Here is a 24,377-nt window from a genome sequence, read left to right as displayed (position 1 = left end):
AAACGGACAAATATGGAGGGAAAAAACATCGATATCGAGTTTTCACCAAAAGACAGCATGCCTCAACAGAGCGGTCCCTGGTCTGGTATGAAGGAGCAAGAAAACACTACCGACTTGTGTGCAGGGAGGCAACAGAAGGACAGTAGGGATTTCTCAGTCCAGCAGTCTCTGCATGAATCTCCGTGAAGAAAGAGTCAGCAGCATGTTCCGTCCCGATCACTCAAACCCAAGGGCAGGCTTGCCTACCAATACATCCCCACCAGGAATGCATCTGGTTAATTGAACTGTCGAGTGTGCAATAGAACAACACTCGAGTACCTTCAAACGTCAAGATGAAACGGGGAAAAAACGATTGCCTCCTGTTTGTCGACAAATGCCACTACTGTGGTTTTGTTGTTCAACGAAACCAGTGAGAGCCGCAAAACCCATCCTGAGTTCTCGGACGGCCAAAAGGCTGACCTGAGCCCAGGACGGTGACGAGAAGGTACTAATCATCTCGGTCACACAAATTCAAGACAAGGTCTTACCAGTGTGCGCCTATTCCTCAATCTGTGAATCTGTAAGTAGACACAAGATGTGAGGGGAATATGCAAGCATATTCGAAGGTTCCTTCAATCAAGCATTAGCCTAACTCTTTCCTCATACATCGAAGAGGAAAGAACGGGGAAAAGGAAGCAGACTTCCATTTTCCACCATGGGGAAGCTTCTGCAAGATGACAGGGTACCGAGGCAATTAGCTCTAGCCGGCTGGCATTTCCCGAATCGGGAGCACGGGAGAGGTGGTGGGATGAAAGTTCGATGGAAAGAATAGCCGAGACCTAAAGGAAATAGATACTTCTCCTGAAGGGATCCATTCCCAGGTCTCGGCAATGTCGCTGCCAGTTCCAGAGACTCGATAAGTATCATTTTGTCCAGGCATCAGCAGTTGCAATCTTCTTCTGAAGCCTAGGACTTCTTAGCTAAGGAGTTGAGGGGGGCTGGCTTGAACTCAAGGTCGAGTTGAGATGACTAAGACCCAAAGTTCTTGGCCATTGTCCAAAGGACAAGTCAGTGCCCTGGTGGGAACCTTGATTACCGGGGTATCTGGCAAATCTCTGAAAGAGAAAGGCAGAACCAAGTAAAGGTTCGTTCCCAAGGGTTGAGCCAACTCGGGACTTAAGAAACCGAGAGATCCGAATTGGGACAAAGTCCTTCTTCTTAGCACCAGAACTGCCCAAAAACTGCAGTCGGCAAGACCCTCCCAGGCAAGAAGAATTCATATTCTGTCAAGGCAGGGGTGGAAGCTTAGTGTCACGACCTAATTAACCTTCAAGAAAAGAATTCATCAGGTCGAGAATGCTCTTGGAAGCCAGGACATGGCGGTCCCTGACACTCGGCCCCTCAGAAACTGCAAGGGTTGTGAGTGATGAAGGTTATTCATTGGGGGAGCCGCGGTCCTGTCCCGGGGATCCTCATGACGATTCGTCGGCGCGAAGTTCCCCGAGAACAAGGGGGCGGTCATAACTTGAAGAGGAAGGCCCTCGCTGTTTCCGATGCGTGAAACTCCTGTACCTCTCCCCTTGGAGGGAGACCTTGACAGATCCCATGAAACCCTCCTCGGCTACCTGGTTATAATACGAGAGAATCGGGGACCGATACCCAAAGCACGCCAGGCAGCCAAACTCTGAAAGAAAATTTCGTCGGAGCTCTCTCTGTCCGTCTCGCGCCTCTCGGAACAACCGAGAGGAGAAGAGAACAGGTGAGGAGAAAAGAGTATCCCTACCTGTCCTGCCAGTATGATAAGCAGGAGAGGCGGACCGTGAGCGATAATCAACCGAATGAGATTACTGCCACACGGGGAAGGAAGAGCACTTGTGCTGTGGCAAAGCGCTTTCCTGGGAAGAGCAAAATAGTTCACTCGAACATAGCCGAGAACCCGAATCGGAAAAAACCGAGTAGGGAAGAGCCGAGCCGGGCCGAGCCGATCATGCGAAATGCGATCCAGCTGGTCGGTATGCGACGGACTGGGAGGCAGGCGGGGCAAGCCGAGCCGAGCCGAGCCGAGTCGAGTCAAGCCGAGCCGAGCCAGTCTGGCTAGTCGAGTCTCGTAAGTGCGACTGGGGGCCGAAGCCGAGCCAATTGCGCGAACACAATCATAACTGGGCAGGCCGGACTCGTCTGCTGTGAACAATTGCTAGTTTCCCGAACTCTAAACTCCTTCGAGGCCGAGGCCCCTCGAGAAGAAGGTTCAAAGGGAATTCTGTGTCTGCTATCTTGCATGCTCGAACCCTAAAGTTCAAGACACAAGAACGAAGCCCGGCCGAGCAACCGAAGCAGCTGGCGGGCAGTATCGAGACACCTGGCGTCGCGGCACACCGACAACTGGGTGTCCCGACAACCAGACACCTGGGTGTCTCAGCACTTTCTCTCGTCCTGTGCCTCTCGTAAGGAGAGCGCTCCTGATTCATAGAATTCGAGCTACCCACGAGACTTCCGAAAATCGGGAGCGGCTGCTTTGTTTCCTAATAGATCGAAAGAGCCAAGCACAGAACCAGTCTTAGAAGCAGACTTCCAAGACTGGCAACGAGGGCGTGGCCTCGAGAGGCCGCGCTCTCGCGGCCCCCGAAATGCAAGATCCCACAGGAGAATGTGAATCGGTCAATGAGAGAAACTTGTCTCTCGGAAGAGAGTCAGTCCATTAGAAGTCCCCAGGACTCCCAAAGTGAATCTCTTCCCTGCTTCTTCTGGTGTTCGAACCGAGAGGATCGAGACACCAGGCTGGGAACCCGACCGAGCACTGGCAAACACTCGGGAGCGCTATGGTGCTGGCAGGAAGAGGAACCAAGACACCTGGGTGCCTCGACCCTTTCTCTCGCACTGCTCCCGAACTGGGCCGAGGAAAATCTCTCCAGACCAGATCGGGATACTCGATATTCCATAGAATCTCGAGCACTCAAGCAGCTCATGAACGAGCGCCCGAAGCAGCCCCCATCTTAGAGGCGGAACCTCTAAGACTCGGGGACGGGATCGCAAACTGAGGTCTGCGCGCCCGTGGCTTCCGAAACACAAAACCCACAGCTATGCGAATCGGTTTCCTAACCCGAAGGTCGGGAAGAGCCAACGAGAGACCCACTGCCTCCTCGGAAGGAGGCAGTCCCTAGACGTCCAAGGGCATCAAGGGGAAGAAGCAGCATTCCTTTCCTTCCGCCGATGGAGGTCTGTCCGATTCTCGGGACCCCCTTGGACCTCGGGAGAGGAAGGGAAGATGCAGCAGAAGACGAAATCGAAGATAAGATGAAGAAGAAGGCGGCTACTTCCACAGGACGGCTTCCTTCACCTCCACCCCGACATCTTCTACAGGATGGTGGACACGAAACATTGTAATCTCCAGGGTAGTCCAGCAGGAACACAACGGACGCAGCCAGAACACCACCACCAGGAGAAGCATGATCAGGACAGCCGATGCAGGAGCTACGGCAGCAATTCAGAAGGCAGGAGCTACTGCAACGGCCAGGAACATCACCTCAACAGGACGACTTCCTACATCTTCACGCCGACATCTTCTACAGGATGGCGGATATCGTAACCTCTGGGACAGCTGGCAGGAATGCACGAAAGCGGCCCCGGGCACGACTGCCAGAAGCAGCAGGAATGATCAGGACAGCCGATGCAGGAGCTACGGCAAAGGTTCGGAGAGCAGGAGCTATGCAACGGCCAGGAACGTCACTTCTACAAGGCGACTTCCTTCCCTTTCACGCCAACATCTTTTACAGGATGGCAGACATCGTAACCTCCAGGGCAGCTGGCAGGAACACAACGGAAGCAGCCACGGGCACAATCACTAGGAGAAGATGCGGGCACGATCACTAGGAGAAGATGCGGGCACGATCAGGACATCCGATGCAGGAGCTACGTTAGCGGTTCGGAAGGCAGGAGCTACTGCAACGGACAGAATGTCATTTGAAAGTCACCAGCAGCGACAGGAGTGATCAGGGCGGCTGCGGCAGGAGACCAGGAGAGCAGCCCAGAGACTGTCGTCGAGTTGACAAGAGCATAACACAGGAAACAGCAGGAGCAGATGGACCACAGATACGCAGGAAGCATTGCAACAGCATACATGAAAACCAGCAATGACAGCGATCGATCTACATCGGCGGGAACAGAGTCAGAGCGATCCAGACATGGAAATATGTCATCTAATCAGGTATTGTGGTCGATCCCAAAGCAACACTGAATGAATGTCGGGACTGCTTCATGCAAGATATTCTTGATATATCCAGCCAACTACTGCTGTGTCTGCGATGCTCACTGTCAACCTGAAAGAAAAACAAAGATGATTAGTAGAGGGAGACTCCTCCCGCTAAAGGGGAACAGCCCTACGCAGCGGGAGGAGGTACTCTAGACGAGGTCGCTCAATCGCTGCCACCCCCCCCCCATCTTCGCCTGACGAGCGAGTGAAGAGGGCGAAGGGGAGAGAAGAACCTACGGGAAGAGAAAAAAGGACGGAGGGGAGGCCACCAAGGGCGCCATGGAAGCGGAACTTATCGACGACGGCCGTAACCTCCCACTTGGCCCGCAAATCTCTAAGCACAGGCAGCGAGCAACACTCAGCATAAGTAGGATGAAATTAGTGATGCCCCTTACACACGGAGGGCGGAAGCCCAAGAAGGGAACTAACTCTTACGTCCCGATGGATGTAGGGGAGTGAAGATATTGCGTCCCAAACTATATCTCCAAAAGTACAGGGGCGCCTTCAGTATTTACGTAAAGGGCCGCTGGAGAGAAGCATTACCACTTGGTTACTCTACTCCAGTTATGCCCTTGGCCGTCAAACCCAAGACACAGGCAGGGAATGACGGCTTACGCAAGGTTATCACAAATCGTGGGTTTGTATTAACAAATATCAAACACACGTATATATACAGTAAACAAAAATACAGAAAGATCCCACCGGGATAATAAGAGCTTAACAACAGTCAGGCAGAGAGAACGAAAACACGTCAGCAACGCATGACGGCCGAAAGCAAACTGGGATGTTTACATCCAGGCAGGCGGGTATCCCTGCCTACCTGGAGGTAGTTACTGCCTAACCACCTTGCTCAAGAGTTAACGGCCGTTTCCAGCCTACGCCTGAAAGTAATCCCTAATGTAAAGGACCAAGGGTTTGTATATTGTGTCGGAACAAACATTAATTATTAAGATCTTAGTCCCATACTGTCACTTGAAGCCCCAGCAATCTATCATTCCTATAGATCGTCACAGCCACTATATTGTCTAAAGATCTGTGCCACAAGAAAGAAAGGCCCCCCCCTTTCAGGAGACCAGCTACATGATCTGTAACTTGCATCAATGAGGTCAAGAAAGCTCTCTAGTCTTCATGCACTGAATTGCAGATAACAAGATCATGTGGCCAGAGGAATGTTTCTTGTGATGCAATGATGCCTTTGAAGTTTTTGCAGAACATATTGAGGGGAGCGATGTTCTGCTTGAGGCCAAAAATATTCCATGAGATTATATCATGTATCTATGGCAACTCATGAAGATGGGAAATGAATGAGTTGATCATTTGGGTGGATGTGAGGTAGGAAAAAATCAGAATATCACAATTTTTAAAAGTAAATTGTATTTTTCCTAACTATACAAACCCCAGGTCCTTTATATTGGGATTACTTTCAGGCGTAGGCTGGAAACAGCCGTTGAACTTCAAACAAGGTGGTTAGGCAGCTAATTACTGTCCAGGAGGCGGAAGTACCGCCTGCCCGGATGTAAACATTCCAATCTGCCTTTTGGCCCAGGTATCAGATTGAGGGGTGGCATGAGGTGGGCATAAAGTGTAAAGGACCTTGGGTTTGTATAGTTAGGAAAAATACAATTTACTTTTAAAAATTGTGATTTATTCCGACACAATATACAAACCCTCGGTCCTTTACATTAGGAGACCTACTGGTTGGAGGGAGGAATCTGAGTGAGTCTCCTGAACTGACTGGAGTTCACCACCTTGTCTTCCCTTCCTAGTCGATAGAGCGAGGAAGGGAAAAACTGCCTCTGACAAAATGATCGGGTTGTAAGAAACGTGGGATCAGTTGTCAGACTTCTGGGTCCCTTTGCATGAAAGAGGAAACGTCAGTTCGTGCAGTAGGCTAAGAACTTGGAGTCGGATGACATAAAGGTAATCACAAGCATTGGGTTTGTCTTATCGTCATGGTCTCCCTCCCCGCCTTGCAAGAGGAAGGAGTGGAGTGGCTTCTATCAACCTGAACGGAACAGAACGGGATCTCCCGCTGGGTGCTTACCTGCATCGACCGCCAGATCCAGCATGTAACAACACGTCCGCTCCCTGCCCGTGGGAAGAGAGCCAGGATGGAGAGAAAGAAGAGAGGCCAGTCACTCTACATTCATGCTCCCAATCACAACTGTACATCTTAGGTGAGATGCAACCTGTCCTGTTAGAGGAGCCAGGTAAGCTACACAACTTGTTGAGCAGCCACAACAGGACCCAAGGAAAAAGTGTCCAAAGACTTGTGAGCAATATCCCGGAGGTAGAAGGAGGTGAAGGTAGTCTGTTGGGACCACACGCCTGCCTTCAGCACCTGCACAACCAACATGTTCTTCCGGTATGCGAAGGACGGACCAATGCTACGGACTTCGTGAGCTCTCGGACGAAGCGTACCAGTGTCGTCTTCTCCTGCAGCAGAATACGCTCTCCTTATCGTCTCACATAGCCAGAAGGAGATGGTGTTCTTGGACACTTCTTTCTGGTCGAGCCAGTACTAACGAAGAATCATCGACACTCAGGCTGGAGACGTCGAGTCCTCTTCAGATAGCGCTACAACGCTCTAACAGGACACAGTAGCATCTTGTCTGCTTCATTATCTACAAAGTCCTCTAGGGAGGAGATCGTAAAGGACTCGAATTGTGCATCAGGGACCGAAGGATTCCGAGTCTTCACTATGAAATCCGGAACGAAATCGAGCGTAACTGATCCCCATCCCCTCGAGTGTTTAACATTGAAGGAAAGTCCGTGTAGTTCGCCAACTCTCTTCGCCGATGCCAGGGCCAGCAGGAAGATGGTCTTGAGGGTCAGATCCCTGTCAGACGACTCTCGTAAAGGCTCATATGGTGCACAGTCAGGCTCCTTACGAGAGTCACATCCCACGCAGGGGGCCTGAGATCCCTGGGTGGGCAAGACCTTTTGAAGCTTCTCATTAGTAGAGAGATCTTGAAGGAGGAAGAGATGTCTACTCCTTTCAGCCGTAAGACTAGACTGAGTGCAGCGCGGTAGCCTTTTACAGCTGAAACGGAGAGAAGCTTCTCTCAGTGAAGGTAGATGAGGAAGTCTGCCACCTGCTGAATAGTAGCTCCGACTGGAGAGATACCCCTTCGACGACACCAACCACAGAAGATGGACCACTTTCCCTGGTATACCACTGCGGAGGATCGTCTGAGGTATCCTGCCATCTCTGTTGCTGCGCGATGCGGAAAGCCTCTTGCTCACAAGAGATGGTGGATAACCTCCAGCCTTGAAGACACAGGGACTGCACTGCCTGGTGGTACCACTCTACGTGGGGTTGACACAGCAGATTGGGCCAGAGGGGGATCTCTCTCGGCGCCTCAGAGAGGAGACCTAGCAGGTCCGGATACCAAACGTCCTGTGGCCATTTGGGTGCCACCAGAATCATCCTGAGATTCGGAGTGATCATCACTCGGCTGATCACTTGGCGAATCAGACAGAACGGAGGAAAGGCGTACACATCGATGTTTTCCCACGGGTGCTGGAACGCGTCCTCCACAGCGGCCCATGGGTCCGGCACAACTGAACAGAAGACCTGGAGTTTTCTGTTGTGCTGGGTGGCAAACAGGTCAATGGCAGGACGCCCCCACAGGTCGAATAGCCTTTCCATCACTTCCAAGTGAAGGGACCATTCTGTTCCTATCACTTGATTCTGGCGGCTGAGCTTGTCTGCCACGACATTCCTCTTGCCTGGAATGTACCTGGCTGACAGCTCTACCGAGTGAGTCACGGCATCCTCGTGCACCTGAATTGTCAACTGGTGGAGCGGGAGGGACACTAGGCCCCCCTGCTTGTTGACGTATGCCACTACCGTGGTATTGTCGCTCATCAGTACCACGGAGTGTCCCATCACTCGATCCCAGAACTCTTGGAGAGCCAGGAAGGCTGCCTTGAGTTTCAAGATGTTGATGTGAAGGCGCTTGTTGTCTCGGTGCCACACTTCCAAAGTCAGCATCCCTCAGTCGATGCATCTGAGAACAGCAGCAAGTCCGGAGGGGAAGTATGCAGGGATACTCCTATCAAGAGGTTCCTGTCGTCCATCCACCAGCAAAGGTCCTCCCTCACCTCCTCGGAAAGAGGAATGAGGAAGGACTGGGGGTTTCGGGACTGGGACCATTACTCCTTTAGTCTCCACTGTAGAGACCGCAGGTGAAGGCGCCCATGAGGTACCAGCTTCTCCAGCGACAACAGGTGACTGATGACAACTTGCCATTGCTGGGCTGGCTGCTCCTGTCATGACAGGAACAGCTGTGCTGCCTACCTGAACCTGCTGATACGAGAGTCCGAGGGAAAGACTTTCGCTGCCACCAAGTTTATCAGCATGCCCAGGTACTTTATCCTCTGCTTGGGGATGAGGTCTGACTTCTCGAGGTTCACCACGATCCCAAGATCACGGCAAAACTCGAGAACCGATCCTTGTCCTGTAGCAACTGCGAGCGGGAGCTCGCCAGGACTAACCAGTCATCGAGATACTTCAGTAGATGTATCCCGTGCGAGTGGGCCCAAGCTGACACAAGCGAGAAGATTCATGTGAACACCTGGGGAGCGGTCGAGAGCCCAAAGCAAAGTGCCCTGAATTGGAAGACCATCTCCCCGAGGATAAAACGGAGGAACTTGCGAGAGGACGGATGAATGGGTATTTGGAAATACGCATCCTTCAAGTCCTCCGTAGGCATGAAGTCGTTCTCCCTGATGGAAGCAAGCACAGATTGCGCTGTTTCCATCATGAACCGAGTCTGGCGAATGAAACAGTTCAAGAGAGAGAGGTCTATGACCGGTCTCCATCCCCCTCAGGCTTTCTTTACGAGAAAGATACGGCTGTAAAAGCCTGGAGACTGGTCCGACACGACTTCCACAGCACCCTTGCTCAGCATGGCTTGCACTTCTTGCTGTAGTGCGGTGTCCTTCAGAGATCCTTGGACGTACGTGCGGAGATGGACTGGAGTGTCGGTGAGGCTCAAAGGGTAGTAGATATCCCTCCTGAAGGACATCCACTTTCCAGGTCTCGGCTCCGTGTCGCTGCCATGTTGCTCAATGACTCGACAGGCACCTCCCCACCTTCAGCAGCTTTTGAGGGGGAACGCCGCCCCTAGCGTTTCCCCTCCTTCTTCTTCCCCTTGCCCCCTTTACTGGATTGGAAAGTGGGCTGAAAGGGGCAGGAAGGCTGGGTGTTCCCACAGGACCCCTTCGAAGACTGGGGCTTCTTAGGGGCCAAGGAAGTGCCAGCCTGGCCCGAGGGCCTGGCTGCAGTGGGATGTGAAGACCCAGAGGTCTTGGCCACTGCCTGGTGGACAAGCGGTCACTGTCATTGGCCCGGCGCTTGTCCACCGTGGCGTCCACCAACTCCCTAGGGAAGAGAGAGGCGGAACCCAGCAACGGTCCATTCCACAGGGTCACTGTCGACTCGGGTCCTACAGACCTGCAGAAGCAAGAGAGAACGGTGTCTCTCCACTTCAGGACCAGGTTTGCCCACAGGTTTGCCGTCAGGTGGGCGAGGTAGGAGATGGCCCTACCCCCAGACTGGCAAAGTCTCCCAAAGGCGTGGGAGGAGTCCTCCCCAAGCACGATAGCGCCCAAGGAAGCAGCTACCTTCGATACTGTGAAGGACCACAGATCGAGCCAGGAGACTGCCTGGAAGGCCACCATGGTATGATGGGTGGCTTCCAGGGTTGCAGCTTCTTGCTGAGAGAGGGAGATGCTCTCTGCAGTAAACTGCTGCAACGTAAGACCCGGATCCAGACGTGCCAGGTCTGGGTCAACCTGTTTAGGCGGCTATGCCCTCTCCACGGCAGCCCCACCAAAGCCTTAGGTTCCTTCTTGGGTGCCCAAAAGGATTCAAGGTGCGACAGACCATCCACAGTTGAGGCCGTGGTCCCTTCCCCGAGGTCATTGTGCTGACGAGTCAGTGCAATAACCTCAGCAAACGTCCTCTGTATCTCGGGGGTGTCCGCATCCTGGGGAAGAGGACCCTCAAGTCCTTCCGGAGTGCAGTTCTCCCGATCTACTCTCCCTGCGGGAGGGAGAACCTCGGCAGACCCCCCGTGATCCTTCCTGCACCACGTGAGCATAAGACCTGGTCGAGCCGAGGACTGAGCCAGGTACACACGCCCCCGAGGTAGAACTTTGGAGAAAACTCGCCAGAATTCTTCCTGTCCGACTCGTGCCGCTTGGAAGGAGCCCAGGAGGTAGAGGGGACAGGTGAGGAGGATCGGGCGCTCCCACTGGCCTTGCTGGCAGAACCAACAGGGGCAGCAGGCCGGGAGCGGTCACCAACCCGCAGTGGTGACGGCAGCCCGGGTCAAGGAGAGTACTTTTGCCTAGGCGAAGCAGTCTCCCGAGGAGAGTGGAGCGGCTCGCGTGAGCCAAGCCGCGCACTCGCCTCCTTCGAGCCAGGCTGGCTGTGCTGACGCGGCCGGGGACTGGAAGGAGTCAAGCGTGCAGCTGGCTGGCGCAAGCTTGCGCTGTCCTCTAGACGCGCCCCAGTCTTCTTCAAGGCTGTAGCCTCTCGGGAAAACTGAGCAGGGGACCTCTTCTCTGCTTCTCCAGGCGTTCGGACCCGAGGGACCGAAGCACTTTCCCGGGAACCTGGCTTGGCACTCACGGGGGCACCTGCATGCCCGGACTCTTTCTCTCGCCCCATGCCCGGGTCTGTACAGCAAGAAGTTTCTCCCGTATTAGCCTGGGGTACCCAGGTCTCCTTGGAAACCTGGGTACTCGGAGTGACTCACGCACGAGTGTCCGACTGGCCTTAGAAGCAGGTTTCTTAGGCACTGCAAGGGGAGTGCGGACCGTGGTCTGCACGCCCTTGGCTCCCGATGCAACTGACCCGGGGGCGAGAGCAGCGGTTCCCTGATCCGTGGATCAGGAAGAGCCAGCGAGAGATCCTACTGCCTTCCCTGTGGAAGGAGGCAGTCCCTTAAAGGTCTCAGTGCGAGACTTCTTGGGGGGGGGAGAGGCAGACTTCTTTTTTGGCCGGAGAGCCTCGGAAGGAGAAGAGGAAGAAGAGGTAGCAGACAAAGACGATGATGATGATGAAGACTAAGACGAAGACGACGACACCTTCCTCGATCTCTTCTTTGACTTCCTCATCGCCATCTTCCTCAGGATCGTAGTTAAGTCCCCAAACCATGCAGGAGCAGCCGACGAAACAGGAGCAGCTGTGGGGGCCACAGCAGCTGTGGGGGCCACAGCAGCAGGCGCAACCTGGGCAGCGTAGGCTGTGCTCGGGCCAGCAGTTACCGGGGCAGGAACATCCGCGCGGCAGCCAGGAACATACGGAGGGGGAGCCGGGAATGAAGGCACGGGTGGCGCGCGAGCAGCCAGGCCGGGCCGAGCCAGGGTCGAAGGCATGGGAAGTGAGTCAGTCGATAACCCAGGCTGAGAGACAGGTAAGCAAGGAGCCGGAACCATAGACATCATTGAGCTAGGGTCAGCAACAGGGGCAGGAACAGTCAAATACAGCACCGTTGATGTTACCATATAGGAAGGCCCAGGTCGTGAGAGCGGGGCCAGGAACCCAAGAGGCAGCGGTACTGAATGGTGAGTGGCAGGGACAGCTGAAACCTGGGTGTCCAGGTGAGAAGCCACCAACACGGGTAGCTTAGAGAATCCAGACATGGTGACAGACATGGTGGTGATCATGGTTGCCGAGTGCATTGTCACTGGAGTGCCAGACAGATGAGATACTAGGCCCTCCAGTGACGGAAAGCCAGGTAGGCCCAGGTGTAGCCAGGCCGACGATAGATCTGATACCTGGCTATCCACCCTGAAACCTGAGGAAAAAGTCAGGTTAAGGTGGGAAGTCTCCGCTCGTTCTGGGGGAAAAAATTTCCCCCCCAGCACGAGAAGTGGCCCGAGAGGATGTCCTGATCAACCACACCCCCATGCCCTTCCACACCCGATGAAACGAATGAGGAAGGTAGGGGGAGTCCTCACCCGAGGGAGAGGGAGCAAGCAGGGGAAGTTCGCAGGGAGGGAGAAACAAACCTGACACATTAGCCACCACTGGAGTCGTCAGGGGCGTATTACCCTCGGACGATTCCTTGGCCGGCTTCTGATGGTAGCGTCTCCTCCCTTCGAAATTCTTACATTGCTCGGGAGACCAGGAACAACACTCACTACAAGGAGCGTCACGCGAACACAAGATGGGCAGAGGGCGTGTGGGTCCGAGTCGACGCTAGACCGAAAGGTATTACATTTCTTGCCTCCTACCCAAGGACACACATGCTGAGGATAGATGGGTTTAGAAGGTTTATCCACATTCATAATGAAAAGAAAAACAAGGATTTTTCCCACCAAAAAGGTTGAAAAAGGGCAGTCAGGCAGAGAGGGAAGAACAACGTCCGCATTCCACGACGGCCGAAAGCAAATTGGAATGTTTACATCCGGGCAGGCGGTACCCCCGCCTCCCGGATGGTAGTTAACTGCCTAACCACCTTGTTTGAAGTTCAACAGACATTTCCAGCCTACACCTGAAAGTAATCCTAATGTAAAGGACCGAGGGTTTGTATATTGTGCCGGAACAATCATAATTTTCATATACAACTGCATTCTATCAATTGCCATTATAAAATAGAAAAATCGTAACTCGAATCATCGTAACTGGATGTTTAACTGTACATACTTGGTTACCTAGCTTCAAAAACCAAACCAGCTTTTCCCAAAGGTATATCCTCATAAAATACAAAGGGTTGCATTCTTGTAAGAATAAACAGTCTATAAATAATACAAATGATGGTAAACACAGCACACATACACATTACTATAGAACCAATTTTTACCTGAAAGGCATCATTCACTTGTAGTACATCTTTGAAGCTTGGTGGTGGTTTTCTGCGTTTATAGAATTTGAACACTTCCTTAAAATTGTCCTCTTTAATATCAACTGTGTCTTCCATCTTACCTCGAGAATTTCTTGAATACTGGAAGAAACACACCTGGTTGCCTTTCAATAAGCTATTCTGTTTTATGATTCAGTCTTTATTGTGTTTCACTTTTGCATATGTTCACAATTTAGATTTAAGATAATCTGAATTTTTCCTAGTCATTTTATAATAAAATTTAAATTAAAATCTTTATTCATATATAACTGCATATAATTACATGAATTACATATATTTTTAAAACTGGATAAAATCTTACTCAATACAGAGAAAGTCTAAAGCAAAAATAGTTTCCTCTGCTTCATATGCTTCTTACAGCATATTGTATCAATATGACAAATGTTAAAAGTAATTCACATTTTTCCTAACTATACAAACCTGAGGTCTTTACACGAGGAATGTGCTTTAGCGTAGCTGGAGAACAGCCATTTAACTTTTAAACAAGGTGGTTAGGTAGTTAACTACCATCCGCCTGGTGGGAGTCCCACCCATCCGGAAGGTAGGCATTCACTTTACGTTTCAGCCTAGGTATCAGAATGAGGGTGGCCTGAGGTGGCCAGTAAATGTAAAGACCTCAGGTTTGTATAGTCAGGAAAAATACAAACTACTTTTAAAATTTGTCATTTGTTCCTACACAATATACAAACCATTGGTCTTTCCATGAGGAAGACTTACTTCTTTGGTGGGAGGAATCTGAGTCAGTTTCTGAACTAACAGGTAGTTCACCACACCTAGGCCTCTTTCCTGGTCGTGTAGAGCAGAGAGAGGAGTCCCTGCCTTTGACATTTTGAACATAAGGTGCTCAACTGTCAGACTTCTGGACCTTTTTTGAATAAATGGGTGTGTAAGTAACATTAATTAAAAAAAAGGCTAGTTTGAATCTAAGATTCGGTGACAATACTGTAAAACTATATACAACTAACGGGTTTGATTTATTGCCAGCTCCTCTCTCCCCTTGTTAGTGAGAGGGTAGGACTTGCTCTTATTAATCTATAGAATTCAGATTACAGAAAAGGTGCTCTGCTGCACAACTCACCTGCATCAGTCGTCAGTCCAGCGTATGACGGCTTGTTAACCTTCCCTCTGCCCGCAGGGAAGAGGAGGGTTAAGGAAAGAGAAAGGGAGGAAGCCAATCACTCACACACACCCTTTCACTCTCTCTTTCACAACAGAATACCTTAGGCAAGATGCTACCTGTCTCACTTGTTGAGCAGCCTCCACAGGATCCGAGGAAAAAGTGTCCAAGGACTTGTGGGCAACGTCCTGAAGGTATAGGGAGGTGAAGGTGGTCTGGCACAACCACACCCCTGCCTTCAGTACCTGAGGAACTGACAGATTCTTCCTGAATGCGAGGAACAGAGCAATACCCTTGACCTTTTGAGCTCTCACCCAGAACATAACAGTATTCTCCTCGCCAGATGTAGAGTATGCCTGTTTGATAGCCTCAAAAAGCCAGAAAGAGATGGTGTTCTTGGACACCTATTTCTTGCTCGAGCCAGTGCTAACAAAGAGTCGTTGATACTCAGGCCAGAGATGTCAAGTCCTCTTAAGATACCACCGCAGCACCCTAACTAGACAGAGTAGCATCTCATCTGGATCATTATCAACAAAGTCTTCTAGGGAGGGGCTCAAGGACTTGAACCTGACGTCAGGGACTGGCGGATTCAGTCTTCGCTACGAAGTCCGGGACGAAATCGAGCGTAACAGATCTCCATAAACCTCGAGTGCTTAACATCTAAGGAAAGTCCATGAAGTTTGCCTACTCTCTTCGTCAATTCCAGGGAAAGCAAGAAAATGGTCTTGAGGGTCAGATCCCTGTCTGATGACACTCATAAAGGCTCATATGGTGCATGAGTCAGGCTCCTAAGAATGAGAGTCACATTCCACGCAAGGGGCTTGAGTTCCCTGGGAGGGCAAGACCTTTCGAAGCTTCTCATCAGCAAAGAAATCTCCAGTGAGGAGGAGATATCAACAACTTTCAGGAGCAGGATTAGAACCAGGGCAGCCCTGAAGCCCTTGACAGCTGAGACAGAGAGAAGCTTCTCTCGGAGAAGAAAGATGAGGAAGTCCGCTACCTGGTGAATAGTAGCTCTGACTGGAGAGAGACCTGTCCACGACACCAACCACAGAAGACAGGCCATTTCCCCTGGTACACAGGCGCAGAAGATTGACGCAAGTATCCAGACAGCTCTGTCGCTGTGTGGCGAAAAAATCCTCACGATCGCAAGAGATGTTGGATAGTCTAGCTGTGAAGTGAAAGGGACTCCACTGACTGGTTATCGGTACCATTCTACGTGCAGCTGACACAGAAGGTTGTGAAAAGGGGGAACCTCTCTTGGTGCCTCAGAGAGTAGAGCTAGTAGGTCGGGATACCAAATGGCAGGTGGCCATTTGAGAGCAACCAGGGTCATTCTGAGATTCGTGGTGATCACTGCTCACCTTGTGAATCAGACAAAAAGATTATGCATCTAGGTTGTCCCATGAGTGCTGGAAGGCATCCTCTGCTGCAGCCCATGGGGGTGGCATGACAGAACAAAACACCTGTAGCTTCCTGTTGTGCCATGTGGCAAACAGATTAATTGACAGTCAACACCAAAGGTTGAACAGCCTCTCCGTAATGTCTGGGTGAAGGGACCACTCTGTCCCTGTCATCTGACCCTGGCGGCTGAGCTTGTCTGGCACTACATTCCTCTTACCTGGAATGTATCTGGTCAACAATTCTACTGAGTGTGCTACAGCCCAGTCGTGCACCTGCACTGTCAACAGGTGTAGCAGAAGAGCCACTGGCCAATCTGCTTGTTGACATATGCCACTACCGTGGTGTTGTCACTCATCAACACCACAGAGTGCCCCATCACTCAATCCAGAAACTCTTGGAGAGCCAGGAAGGCTGTCTTGAATTGATATGAAGGTGCCTATCGTTTTGGAAATCAGCAATTCCTCCCGGTGTGCACCCCATCCCTCAGTTGATGCATCCGAAAACAGAAGCATCTCCGGTGTAGAGACACTCCTATTATGAGGTTCCTGTTGTATAGCCACCAGGCTCAGTCCTGTCTCACTTCCTCCGAGAGATGAATAGGAAGAACTCCATCTTCCACTGATGACAACGAAGCTGAAGCCGCCCACGGGGGACTAACTTCTCCAGGGACAATAGGTGACTGAGAATGACTTGCCACTGCTGAGCTGGCAGCTCCTGTCGAGACAGGAACAACTGCGCTGACTCTCTGAACCTGCTGATAAGTGAGTCTGAGAGGGAAGACTCTCACTGCTGCCATATCTATCAGTATGCCTCAGTACTTTATTCTCTGCTTGGGTATGAGGTCATACTTCTCGAAGTCTACCACAACTCCTAGTTCGTGACAAAACTTGAGAAGGTGATCCTTGTCCCCGAGCAACGGCTACTGACAGTTTGCCAGGACTAGCCAATCATTGAGATACCCCAAGAGATGTATTCTGTGTGAATGGGCCCAAGATGACAACTGTGTGAACTCGTGTGAACTCGTGTGAACACCTAAGGAACGGTTGACAGCCAGAAACAGAGCGTCCTGAACTGGAACACCGTCTCCCAGAGGATAAAGCAGAGGTACTTGCGAGAGGAATGATGGATGGGTATTTGGAAATAAGCATCCTTCACATCCACCCTAAGCATGAAGTCAGACTCCACAATGGTTGCAAGCACAGAACGTGTCTTTTCCATCATTGCTTTCTCTAAGAGAAAGAGTCAGCTGTAAAAGCCTGGGGACTGGTCTGTCACAACTTCCACAGCACTTTTCCTCAGCATCACTTCCACCTCCCCCCGAATGGTGAGGTCCTTCTGTGAGCCTGGAACGTATGTCTGGAAATGGACCAGACTGTTGGTGAGAGGTGGCCAAGACTCGAAGGGAAGTAGATATCCATCCCAAAAGGTATCCACTACCCACGTCTCTGCTCTGTAACCCTGCCATGTTGCCCAGTGGGTCGATAGGCAACCCCCCCCCCCAACAACAGTATGTGGAGGGGAAAGCCGCTCCTAGCGACTCCTCTCTTCTTCTTACCCTTGCCCCCTTTTGACTGGAAGGAGGGCTGAAAGGAGCACGGCTGTACACCTTTCCTGGTGGGGGCAGAAGAAGGCTGGGTGTTCCCACAAGGACTCTTCAAAGCCTGGGACTTCTTAGGGCCTGTAGAGTAAGTGAAAGCCTGACCCGAAGGTCAGACCATAATGGCACGCAAAGGCCCGGAGGTCTTTGCCACTGCCTGGTGGACAAGTCGGTCACTGTTCTCGATACGACATTTGTCTAATGTGGCATTCACCAACTCTCGAGGGAAGAGAGAGGTACAACCCAGCAATGATCCATTCTGTAAAGCCAATGCCGACTCTGGGCACACAAACTAGGATACTTGAGTCAGGGCAGCATCCCTCCTCTTAAGAACCAGGTATGCCCACAGGTTTGCCATCTGTTGGGCTAGGTATGTAATGGCCCTACCTCCAGACCGGCTCAGTCCCACAAAGGGCGGCTTCCTCCTCAGGGTTCATGGAGCCTGAAGAAGCAGCGACCTTGGACAATGAGAGACCACAGGTCCAATCTTGAGACTGCCTGAAACCCTGCCAAGGCAGTCGATTCCATGTTCACAGCTTCTTGCTGCAAGAGGGTGATGCCCTCCGCACCAAGCTGCTGCAGCGACAGACCCGGACCCAAATGAACCAAGTCTGGGTCAACCTGTCTGGGAGGCAAGGGCTTCTCCGCGGGCGTACAGAAACGCTTCTGTCGAGGGAGAGGAGGACGAAGCATCTTATCTGAATGGCCAGAGTAAAGCAAATTCTCCTCCACAGAGACCAGAGAGTTCACTTGCTTCAGAGCCCCTTTGGCAAGATCAGACCATGACAGACCCAGCGAGGCACTGGGTTCCTTCATGGGAGGGCTGTGTTGGGACATGGCATCCCAATCACGAACCCTTCTGTCCGACTCGCGTCTCCCTGTGTAACCTCAGGAGGTTGGGGGAACAGGTGAGGGGGGCTGAGCACCTTTCGGAAGCCGAAGCCCTGACAGGAGAAGAAAGCCATGAGCAATTGTCAACCCACTGTGACAATGACTGCACGGGTCTAAGTGAGCAAACCCACTCATGTGAACGTGGGTGGTGGCTGTCCTGAGGAGAGAGAATGGGTTCATGCAAACACGTGCAGAAGCCATCCCCAGGTGAGCGGGCTCGTTCGCACAAACGTGGGCAAGGACTGACCAAGGGAGAGTGATTGCACACTCTTGGGCATGTACTCAGGCTGTCCTCTTGACATGCTCCAGTCTTCTTTGAGGCCATGACCTCTACACGTGAAGAAGACTGTATGGGGGACCTCCCTGAAGCTTCTCCAAGTGAATGGAGTCATGGGCCAGCTGCACCTGCGTGGGACCCTGGCCGCATACTCGGGCGACCAATGGCAGGGGGTGAGGCAGCACCTGCGTGCTTGGTACTTTCTCTCGCTTACTGATGTTGCAGAGGTCCATGGGACCCTGCACAGTGGTAGAAGAGCCTATGCCACCCCGTGGACAGATAGAGGTGACTTGGGGTTTCAAAGGAACCCGAGTACCTGGGGTGGTGTTGTTCTCCTTGGAGGTCCACACATCTGGAGCTCCCAAGTCACATGAGGCACGAACATCAGTTGCTCCCTCTACCCGAGTGTCCAAAGAAACTCGGGCAGAGGTAGCCTCTATACTAGTCTGGGAAGGCAACCTCCTGGAACTAGTATTGGTGACGTCGGTCCCCTTGGAGACCAGCGCACCTGGCGCTCCTGAGTTCTGGGGTCTCGGTGAGAACCACAGCACGGCCCCCGAATCTGAAGACCGGGGAGAGTACCCAAGAGATCCCTTTGCCTCTTCCATGGAAGGAGGCAAACCATCGGAAGCCCCGGGATGGGACTTCTTCCAGTTATCAGCGATCTGGTTTTACAGCGCTTGTCTAGCGACGATAACTGGATTTTCGGCACTGATCTCTGGTTATTGGTGCCGATCCCCGGTTATCGGAGTCAGTAAGCACTGTTATTTCCAATTCTTGGTTATTGGCAATTTTCGGCTATCATCAAACCATCAGGAATGGAACCCTCACTGATAACTGGTATTGCCTGTACTTTATCTCCTGCAAAAACCTCATCCATTGCACACAGGACCAGTCACGACACTCATCACAGACACTTCTGGGTTATGGTCATGCCCCCTGCAACTTGTGTACAGGACATGAGGGTTAACATCAATCGACTAGCGGTAATGGTTACATGGCTTAGAGGCGGTACCAGGCAACACATGCTTAGTACCAGCTATCTGCTCGTCTGGCTTTTCAAATGATTCGTGGGTTTGCATATTGCAAAAACACAAATACACAAATATCCACACAAACAAACAACAGGAAACAATCCCACTGGGAATGTTGAAAGATAATTCAATCTACCGTAAATAGCAGGCAGGGCATAGGGTACAGTGAATTCATCATCACAAAGTGGCCGAAAGCAAAGTGAATGCTTACCATCCAGGTGGGCAGGGCTTCCACCAGGACAGTAGTTAACTACCTAACCACCTTGTTTAAAGGTTAAACATCTGGGCAGGCGGGACTCCTACCTACCAAACAGTAGTTAACTGCTTGACCACCTTGTTCGAAAGTTTAACGGCCGTTACAGCTTTGCTGAAATTAATTCCTTATGTAAAGGACAGAGGGTTTGTATATTGTGTAGAAGCAAATATAAACTACTGAGGCTAGAGGGCTGCATTTTGGTATGTTTGATGATTGGATGGTGGGTGATCAACATCACAATCTTTAAAAGTAAATTGTATTTTTCCCAACTATGCAAACCTGAGGTCCTTTACATTAGGAATTACTATACTTACAGCGAAGCTGGAAACAGCCGCTAAAACTCTTAAAACAAGGTGTTAGGCAGTAACTACCATCCGGTAGGCGGGAGTACCCACTGCCTAAATGTAAACATTCCAATTTGCCTTTTGGCCCAGGTTTCAGATGGAGGGTTGGCATGGGTCGGGCCTAAATGTAATGCAAAGGACCTCAGGTTTGTATGGTTAAGAAAAATACAATTTACTTTAAAAAATTGTGATTTGTTCCTACATGATATACAAACCATCGGTCCTTTACATTAAGAAGATTCACTTGTTGGAGGGAGGAATCTGAGTGAGTCTCTGAACTGACTGGAGTTTGCCACACCTGGGGTATTCCTCATCAAAAGAGTGAGGAGAAGTACCATGCCTCTGACATATTGATCAGAGTATAGGAACTGCGAGACCAATTGTCAGACTTCTGGACCTTTTTGAATGAGTGAGGAACTGTAACTCATAAGAAAATAGGCTAGGAAGAATCCAAGAAGTCGGAGGCAGTAACGCAAACACCAGAAAAAGGTTTGTCTTATTGCCAGTCTCCTTCCTCCCCTTGCTAGAGGAAGGAGCGGGATTGTTTCTATGATTCTAAGAAAGAAAAATAGAATGGGTGCTCAATGTGTAAGCTTACTGCATCAGATCCAGTCCAGCAAGTGTCGGTCCGAGTCCCATTCTCTGCCTGAAGGAAGAGAAGCAGGGGGACGAGGAAGGAGGAGGAGGAGAGGCCAGTCACTCTCGTAATCCCTCTCACTTCCAGAACCATGTACTTAAACAAGATGCTACCTGTCCTCTTACAGGAGCAGGGTAAGAAAACACAACTTGTTGAGCAGCCACCACAGGTCCAAGGTAAGGGAGTTCCAAGGACTCGTGGGCCACAACCCAAAGGTAGAAAGACATAAATGTGGTCTGATGAGACCAAATCTTTGCTTTCAGACCGACAGAAACTTCCAGAATGTGAGGGATGGACCAAGCCATTGACTTCATGAGCTTTCGGGCGGAGTGTACAGGTGTCGTCAACATCTGCTGCAGCATACGCTGTAGTGACTCACAAATTTTTGTAAAGAATTTTCAGGAGTTTTTTATTTTTTGTATGATTTTTTATTTTTGTTGCTAATGTGTCACTATTTCCTTCCACTACTAACTGTTATTTGTTTCTTCCCCACCGATGTAGAATCTTGCCATTCAGGTAAGCTTCTTAATGGTGAGCTTCATAAGTGATTTTCCTAATTAACTGCTTGACTGAGAGCTTCCTAAGAGTAACCAATCATCTTTAAACATAGTACATATGAGAACAAATTAATGGTGCCAGAAACATTGTTTCATAATAAAGTGAATGAACCTTTAGACAAACTTTAGAAATGTGTGTCTTACAATGAGATGCTTGTGACCAGACATTTTAGTGAAGATTGTAGCAGTAATTGAATTAATTCTCATTGTTATATTTTGTACCCCTGGCCCGCATTCGACTTCAGTAGTTTTGTCCTGGGAACACATTTCAGTCAATAATGATTAAAGTAAAACATTTTTTGAAATAGCATGTTTGTAGTGCCACAACATTGTCTATTTTGATTGAGTTTATCAATTGTTCTAGATAAATGCTCACTAACTTTTGTCTTTTGCATAATAAAGAACTTTCTTTTTACAAAAGGATCTCATTGGCATAATAATCCACCCCTATATTAAAATAAGTCTTTTTAGAGAAAGTACATTTCTTTTCCACTTTAATATCCATGGCATAACTACCACAATAGCAAACCACATTTTACCTGAGATTAATGCAATTCTCTCCACCAAGACTAAACAAACCTTGTTTGTGAGCTTAGTCAAAAAATTCTCGAGGACTCTTGGACCTGCTAAATCCTGAATCAACCCAGAATATTGGGGCTTTTCAAGCTGGTGCCCAGCATGCTGAAAAAGTGACGAGGATGAAGTGACCAGAAGAACCTGTAGGATCTAGGCAACAGCACCCCACGGCATCTCCATTACAACGCCCTTCTGATTGTCTCACGAGGCCAGAAAGAAAGACGTGTCCTTGGAAACTTCTTTCTTGGGCGAGTTAGTACTAGCGCAAAGTCATCAACAACCATTAAGAGATGTGGAGACTTCTTTGGAAAGTACCGCAGCACCCTAACAGGACAAAGCAGTGACTGATCTGGATCATCAACTACAAAGTTCAAGGGAGAGGGGATCATGGAGAACTCGAACCTAACAACATGCACTGATGGGTATGGAGTTTACTACGACATTGGAGACGGAGTCAAGCTACTGATCCCCATCCCTTGAATGCTCACAGTAATGAAGGTCCATGAAGATCATCTATCCTCTTCCCCAATGCCAGAGCGAGACTAGAGATGGTCTTGAGAGTCCGATCTTTGTCTGACGACTTGCAAGGGCGCGTGCGGAGCACAAAACAGGAACCCTAAATGAGTCACATGCTATCCAGGGGCCTAAGGCCCCTGGGAGAGCCAGACCGATCAAAGCTTCTCATCAGTAGATAAATCTCAACTGAGGAGAAAAAGGCTACTTTCAGGTGAAAGACTAGGCTGAATATGGACCTAAGTCTTCACAGCTGAACCAGAGAGAAGCAACTCTCGGTGAAGAAGACAAGGAAGTCCGTGACCTGCTAAAGAGCGGATCTGACCAGAGAAAAAAAAATTCCCATCAACGACACCAACCAGTGAAGACGGTTCCCGAAGTCGGGAACACAGGAGAGGAGATGGAACAGAAGTTTGATGAAAGGTGGCCGAGACCCAGAGGAAAACAAATACTTCTCCTGAAAGATATCCAATGCCAGGTTTCAGTTATGTTGCTGTCATATACAGGCAGTCCCCGGTTAACGGCGATCCGTTTTACGGGGCTTGTCTAGCGACGAAAATCGGCATTTTTTGGCGCCGAAAATCGCAGAGGTCTGCTTATCGGCGCCGATAATTGGGTATTGGTGCCAATACACATCATACAGAGGCGCCAATAATCGAAAATCGGCGCTTTTCAGCACTAGGGATTGTCGTTTTGAAGCTTTTTCTTTGTCCCGGGATTCTGGGATAAAATTAGTCCTAATCCCGGGATCCTGGGAATTCCTGGGATTTTCAGTTGTCTAAAATTACACATTATACCTTGTTTCCCTTTCAGGTTTTTGAAGTGCTTAGCATTACTAGATATGCAGAAATATTACTGTAGATTGACCGCCTTATTAATTCCACCTAATGTTTAATTAGAGCATACACTTTGTTTGTCAACAAAGTAAGAGGAATAAGAACAAGAGCTAAAATATGCTTTGTTTACTACTTTATTTTTGTTCTGCTTCAAAATTCCAGTGCGAATGAAAAAGTAAAATAATTTTTAAAAGTAAATTGTATTTTTCCTAATTATAAAAACCCCGGAGGTCCTTTACATTAGGGGATTACTTTCAGGCGGCGTAGGGCTGGAACGGCCGTTGAACTTCAAACAACCAAGTTCAAGAAGTACATGATCGCAGAAGTACAGAAAAGAATGGGAATCTCTTCCTGACTAAACCCAACTTGGTTAAGGGGGTCCCTGAAGATTTGCTTAAAGCTGAAGTGCAACTTCTCTGCAATGCAACTATGCTTGCAGAATTGACTGTTCTCTCAAAAAACCATGCTAAAGGGGAAAAAACACAGATCATTTTTTGGAAACTGCATACCAGTCAGCCGTCAGTATCCTCACTGTTTGAAAGCAGTAAAGAAGCCATCAGATTCTGTATCCATAACGAAAGTAAATTGTGTGGTTTCCTCATGAGCATAATATGCCATTTCAAGCAATGGATCATGACAGATCTCTTGAAGGACATTTTCAAGATTCAATCACTGCTAAGACTATGCGTAAAACGAACCAAAGCAACGGGAATTGTTAAGAATATAATTGGTCTGTCATATAAGGAAAAACACTTTACGAACATTGAAGGAAGTAAGTTTAGCATACTTTGTGATGAGTCCAACAGATGTCAGTGCCGGTGAAATCATCATGTGTGTAGTGAGGAGTTTTATGACATAAAAGATGCTGCAGCTGTCGATTGCAAGTTTTGGGAGTTGTATGATGTTTATGATGTAAAAGATCTAGAGAGGTGTCCAGGAAGGGTGCAACTGCAAAGGTTATTTGAGGTTTAATGAAAACATTTAATCAATTTGAATTCCAGTATCAAATATAATTGGATTTGCTTCCGATGGGTGTAATGTGATGATGGGGGCACGCACAACAGTTTGCAAGTCAGTTTCGTAACAGTGCCCTGGCATATTTATTATGAAATGTGTGTGTCACTGCATCTCTGTGCAAGTGAAAGCACAGGTACTACCTAGAAGGTGTGAAGATTTGGCAGAAATTTTTAACCACGCACTAAATGTAGCAGCAGAACCAATGTGAACT

General features: G+C 49.7%; 1 protein-coding gene across 4 annotated transcripts in view; it reads right to left on the bottom strand.

The window, feature by feature from the left end:
- The window catches only part of AlkB (alpha-ketoglutarate-dependent dioxygenase AlkB), a 314,842-nt gene that overhangs the window by 182,841 nt on the left and 107,624 nt on the right, over positions 1-24,377 (bottom strand). For all 4 annotated transcript variants that reach the window (XM_067097311.1, XM_067097313.1, XM_067097314.1 and 1 more), the window contains exon 2: positions 13,051-13,191. In XM_067097311.1, the coding sequence (XP_066953412.1) occupies positions 13,051-13,167 (117 nt within the window). In that variant the 5' untranslated portion in view covers positions 13,168-13,191. The remainder of the gene's footprint in view (positions 1-13,050; positions 13,192-24,377) is intronic.

The sequence above is a fragment of the Macrobrachium rosenbergii genome, chromosome 54 (genome assembly GCF_040412425.1).
Source record: "Macrobrachium rosenbergii isolate ZJJX-2024 chromosome 54, ASM4041242v1, whole genome shotgun sequence".
In the NCBI taxonomy this organism is placed as follows: Eukaryota; Metazoa; Arthropoda; class Malacostraca; order Decapoda; family Palaemonidae; genus Macrobrachium; species Macrobrachium rosenbergii.
Note: the sequence above shows the minus strand (reverse complement) of the source record. Positions and strands in the feature narration are given on the sequence as shown.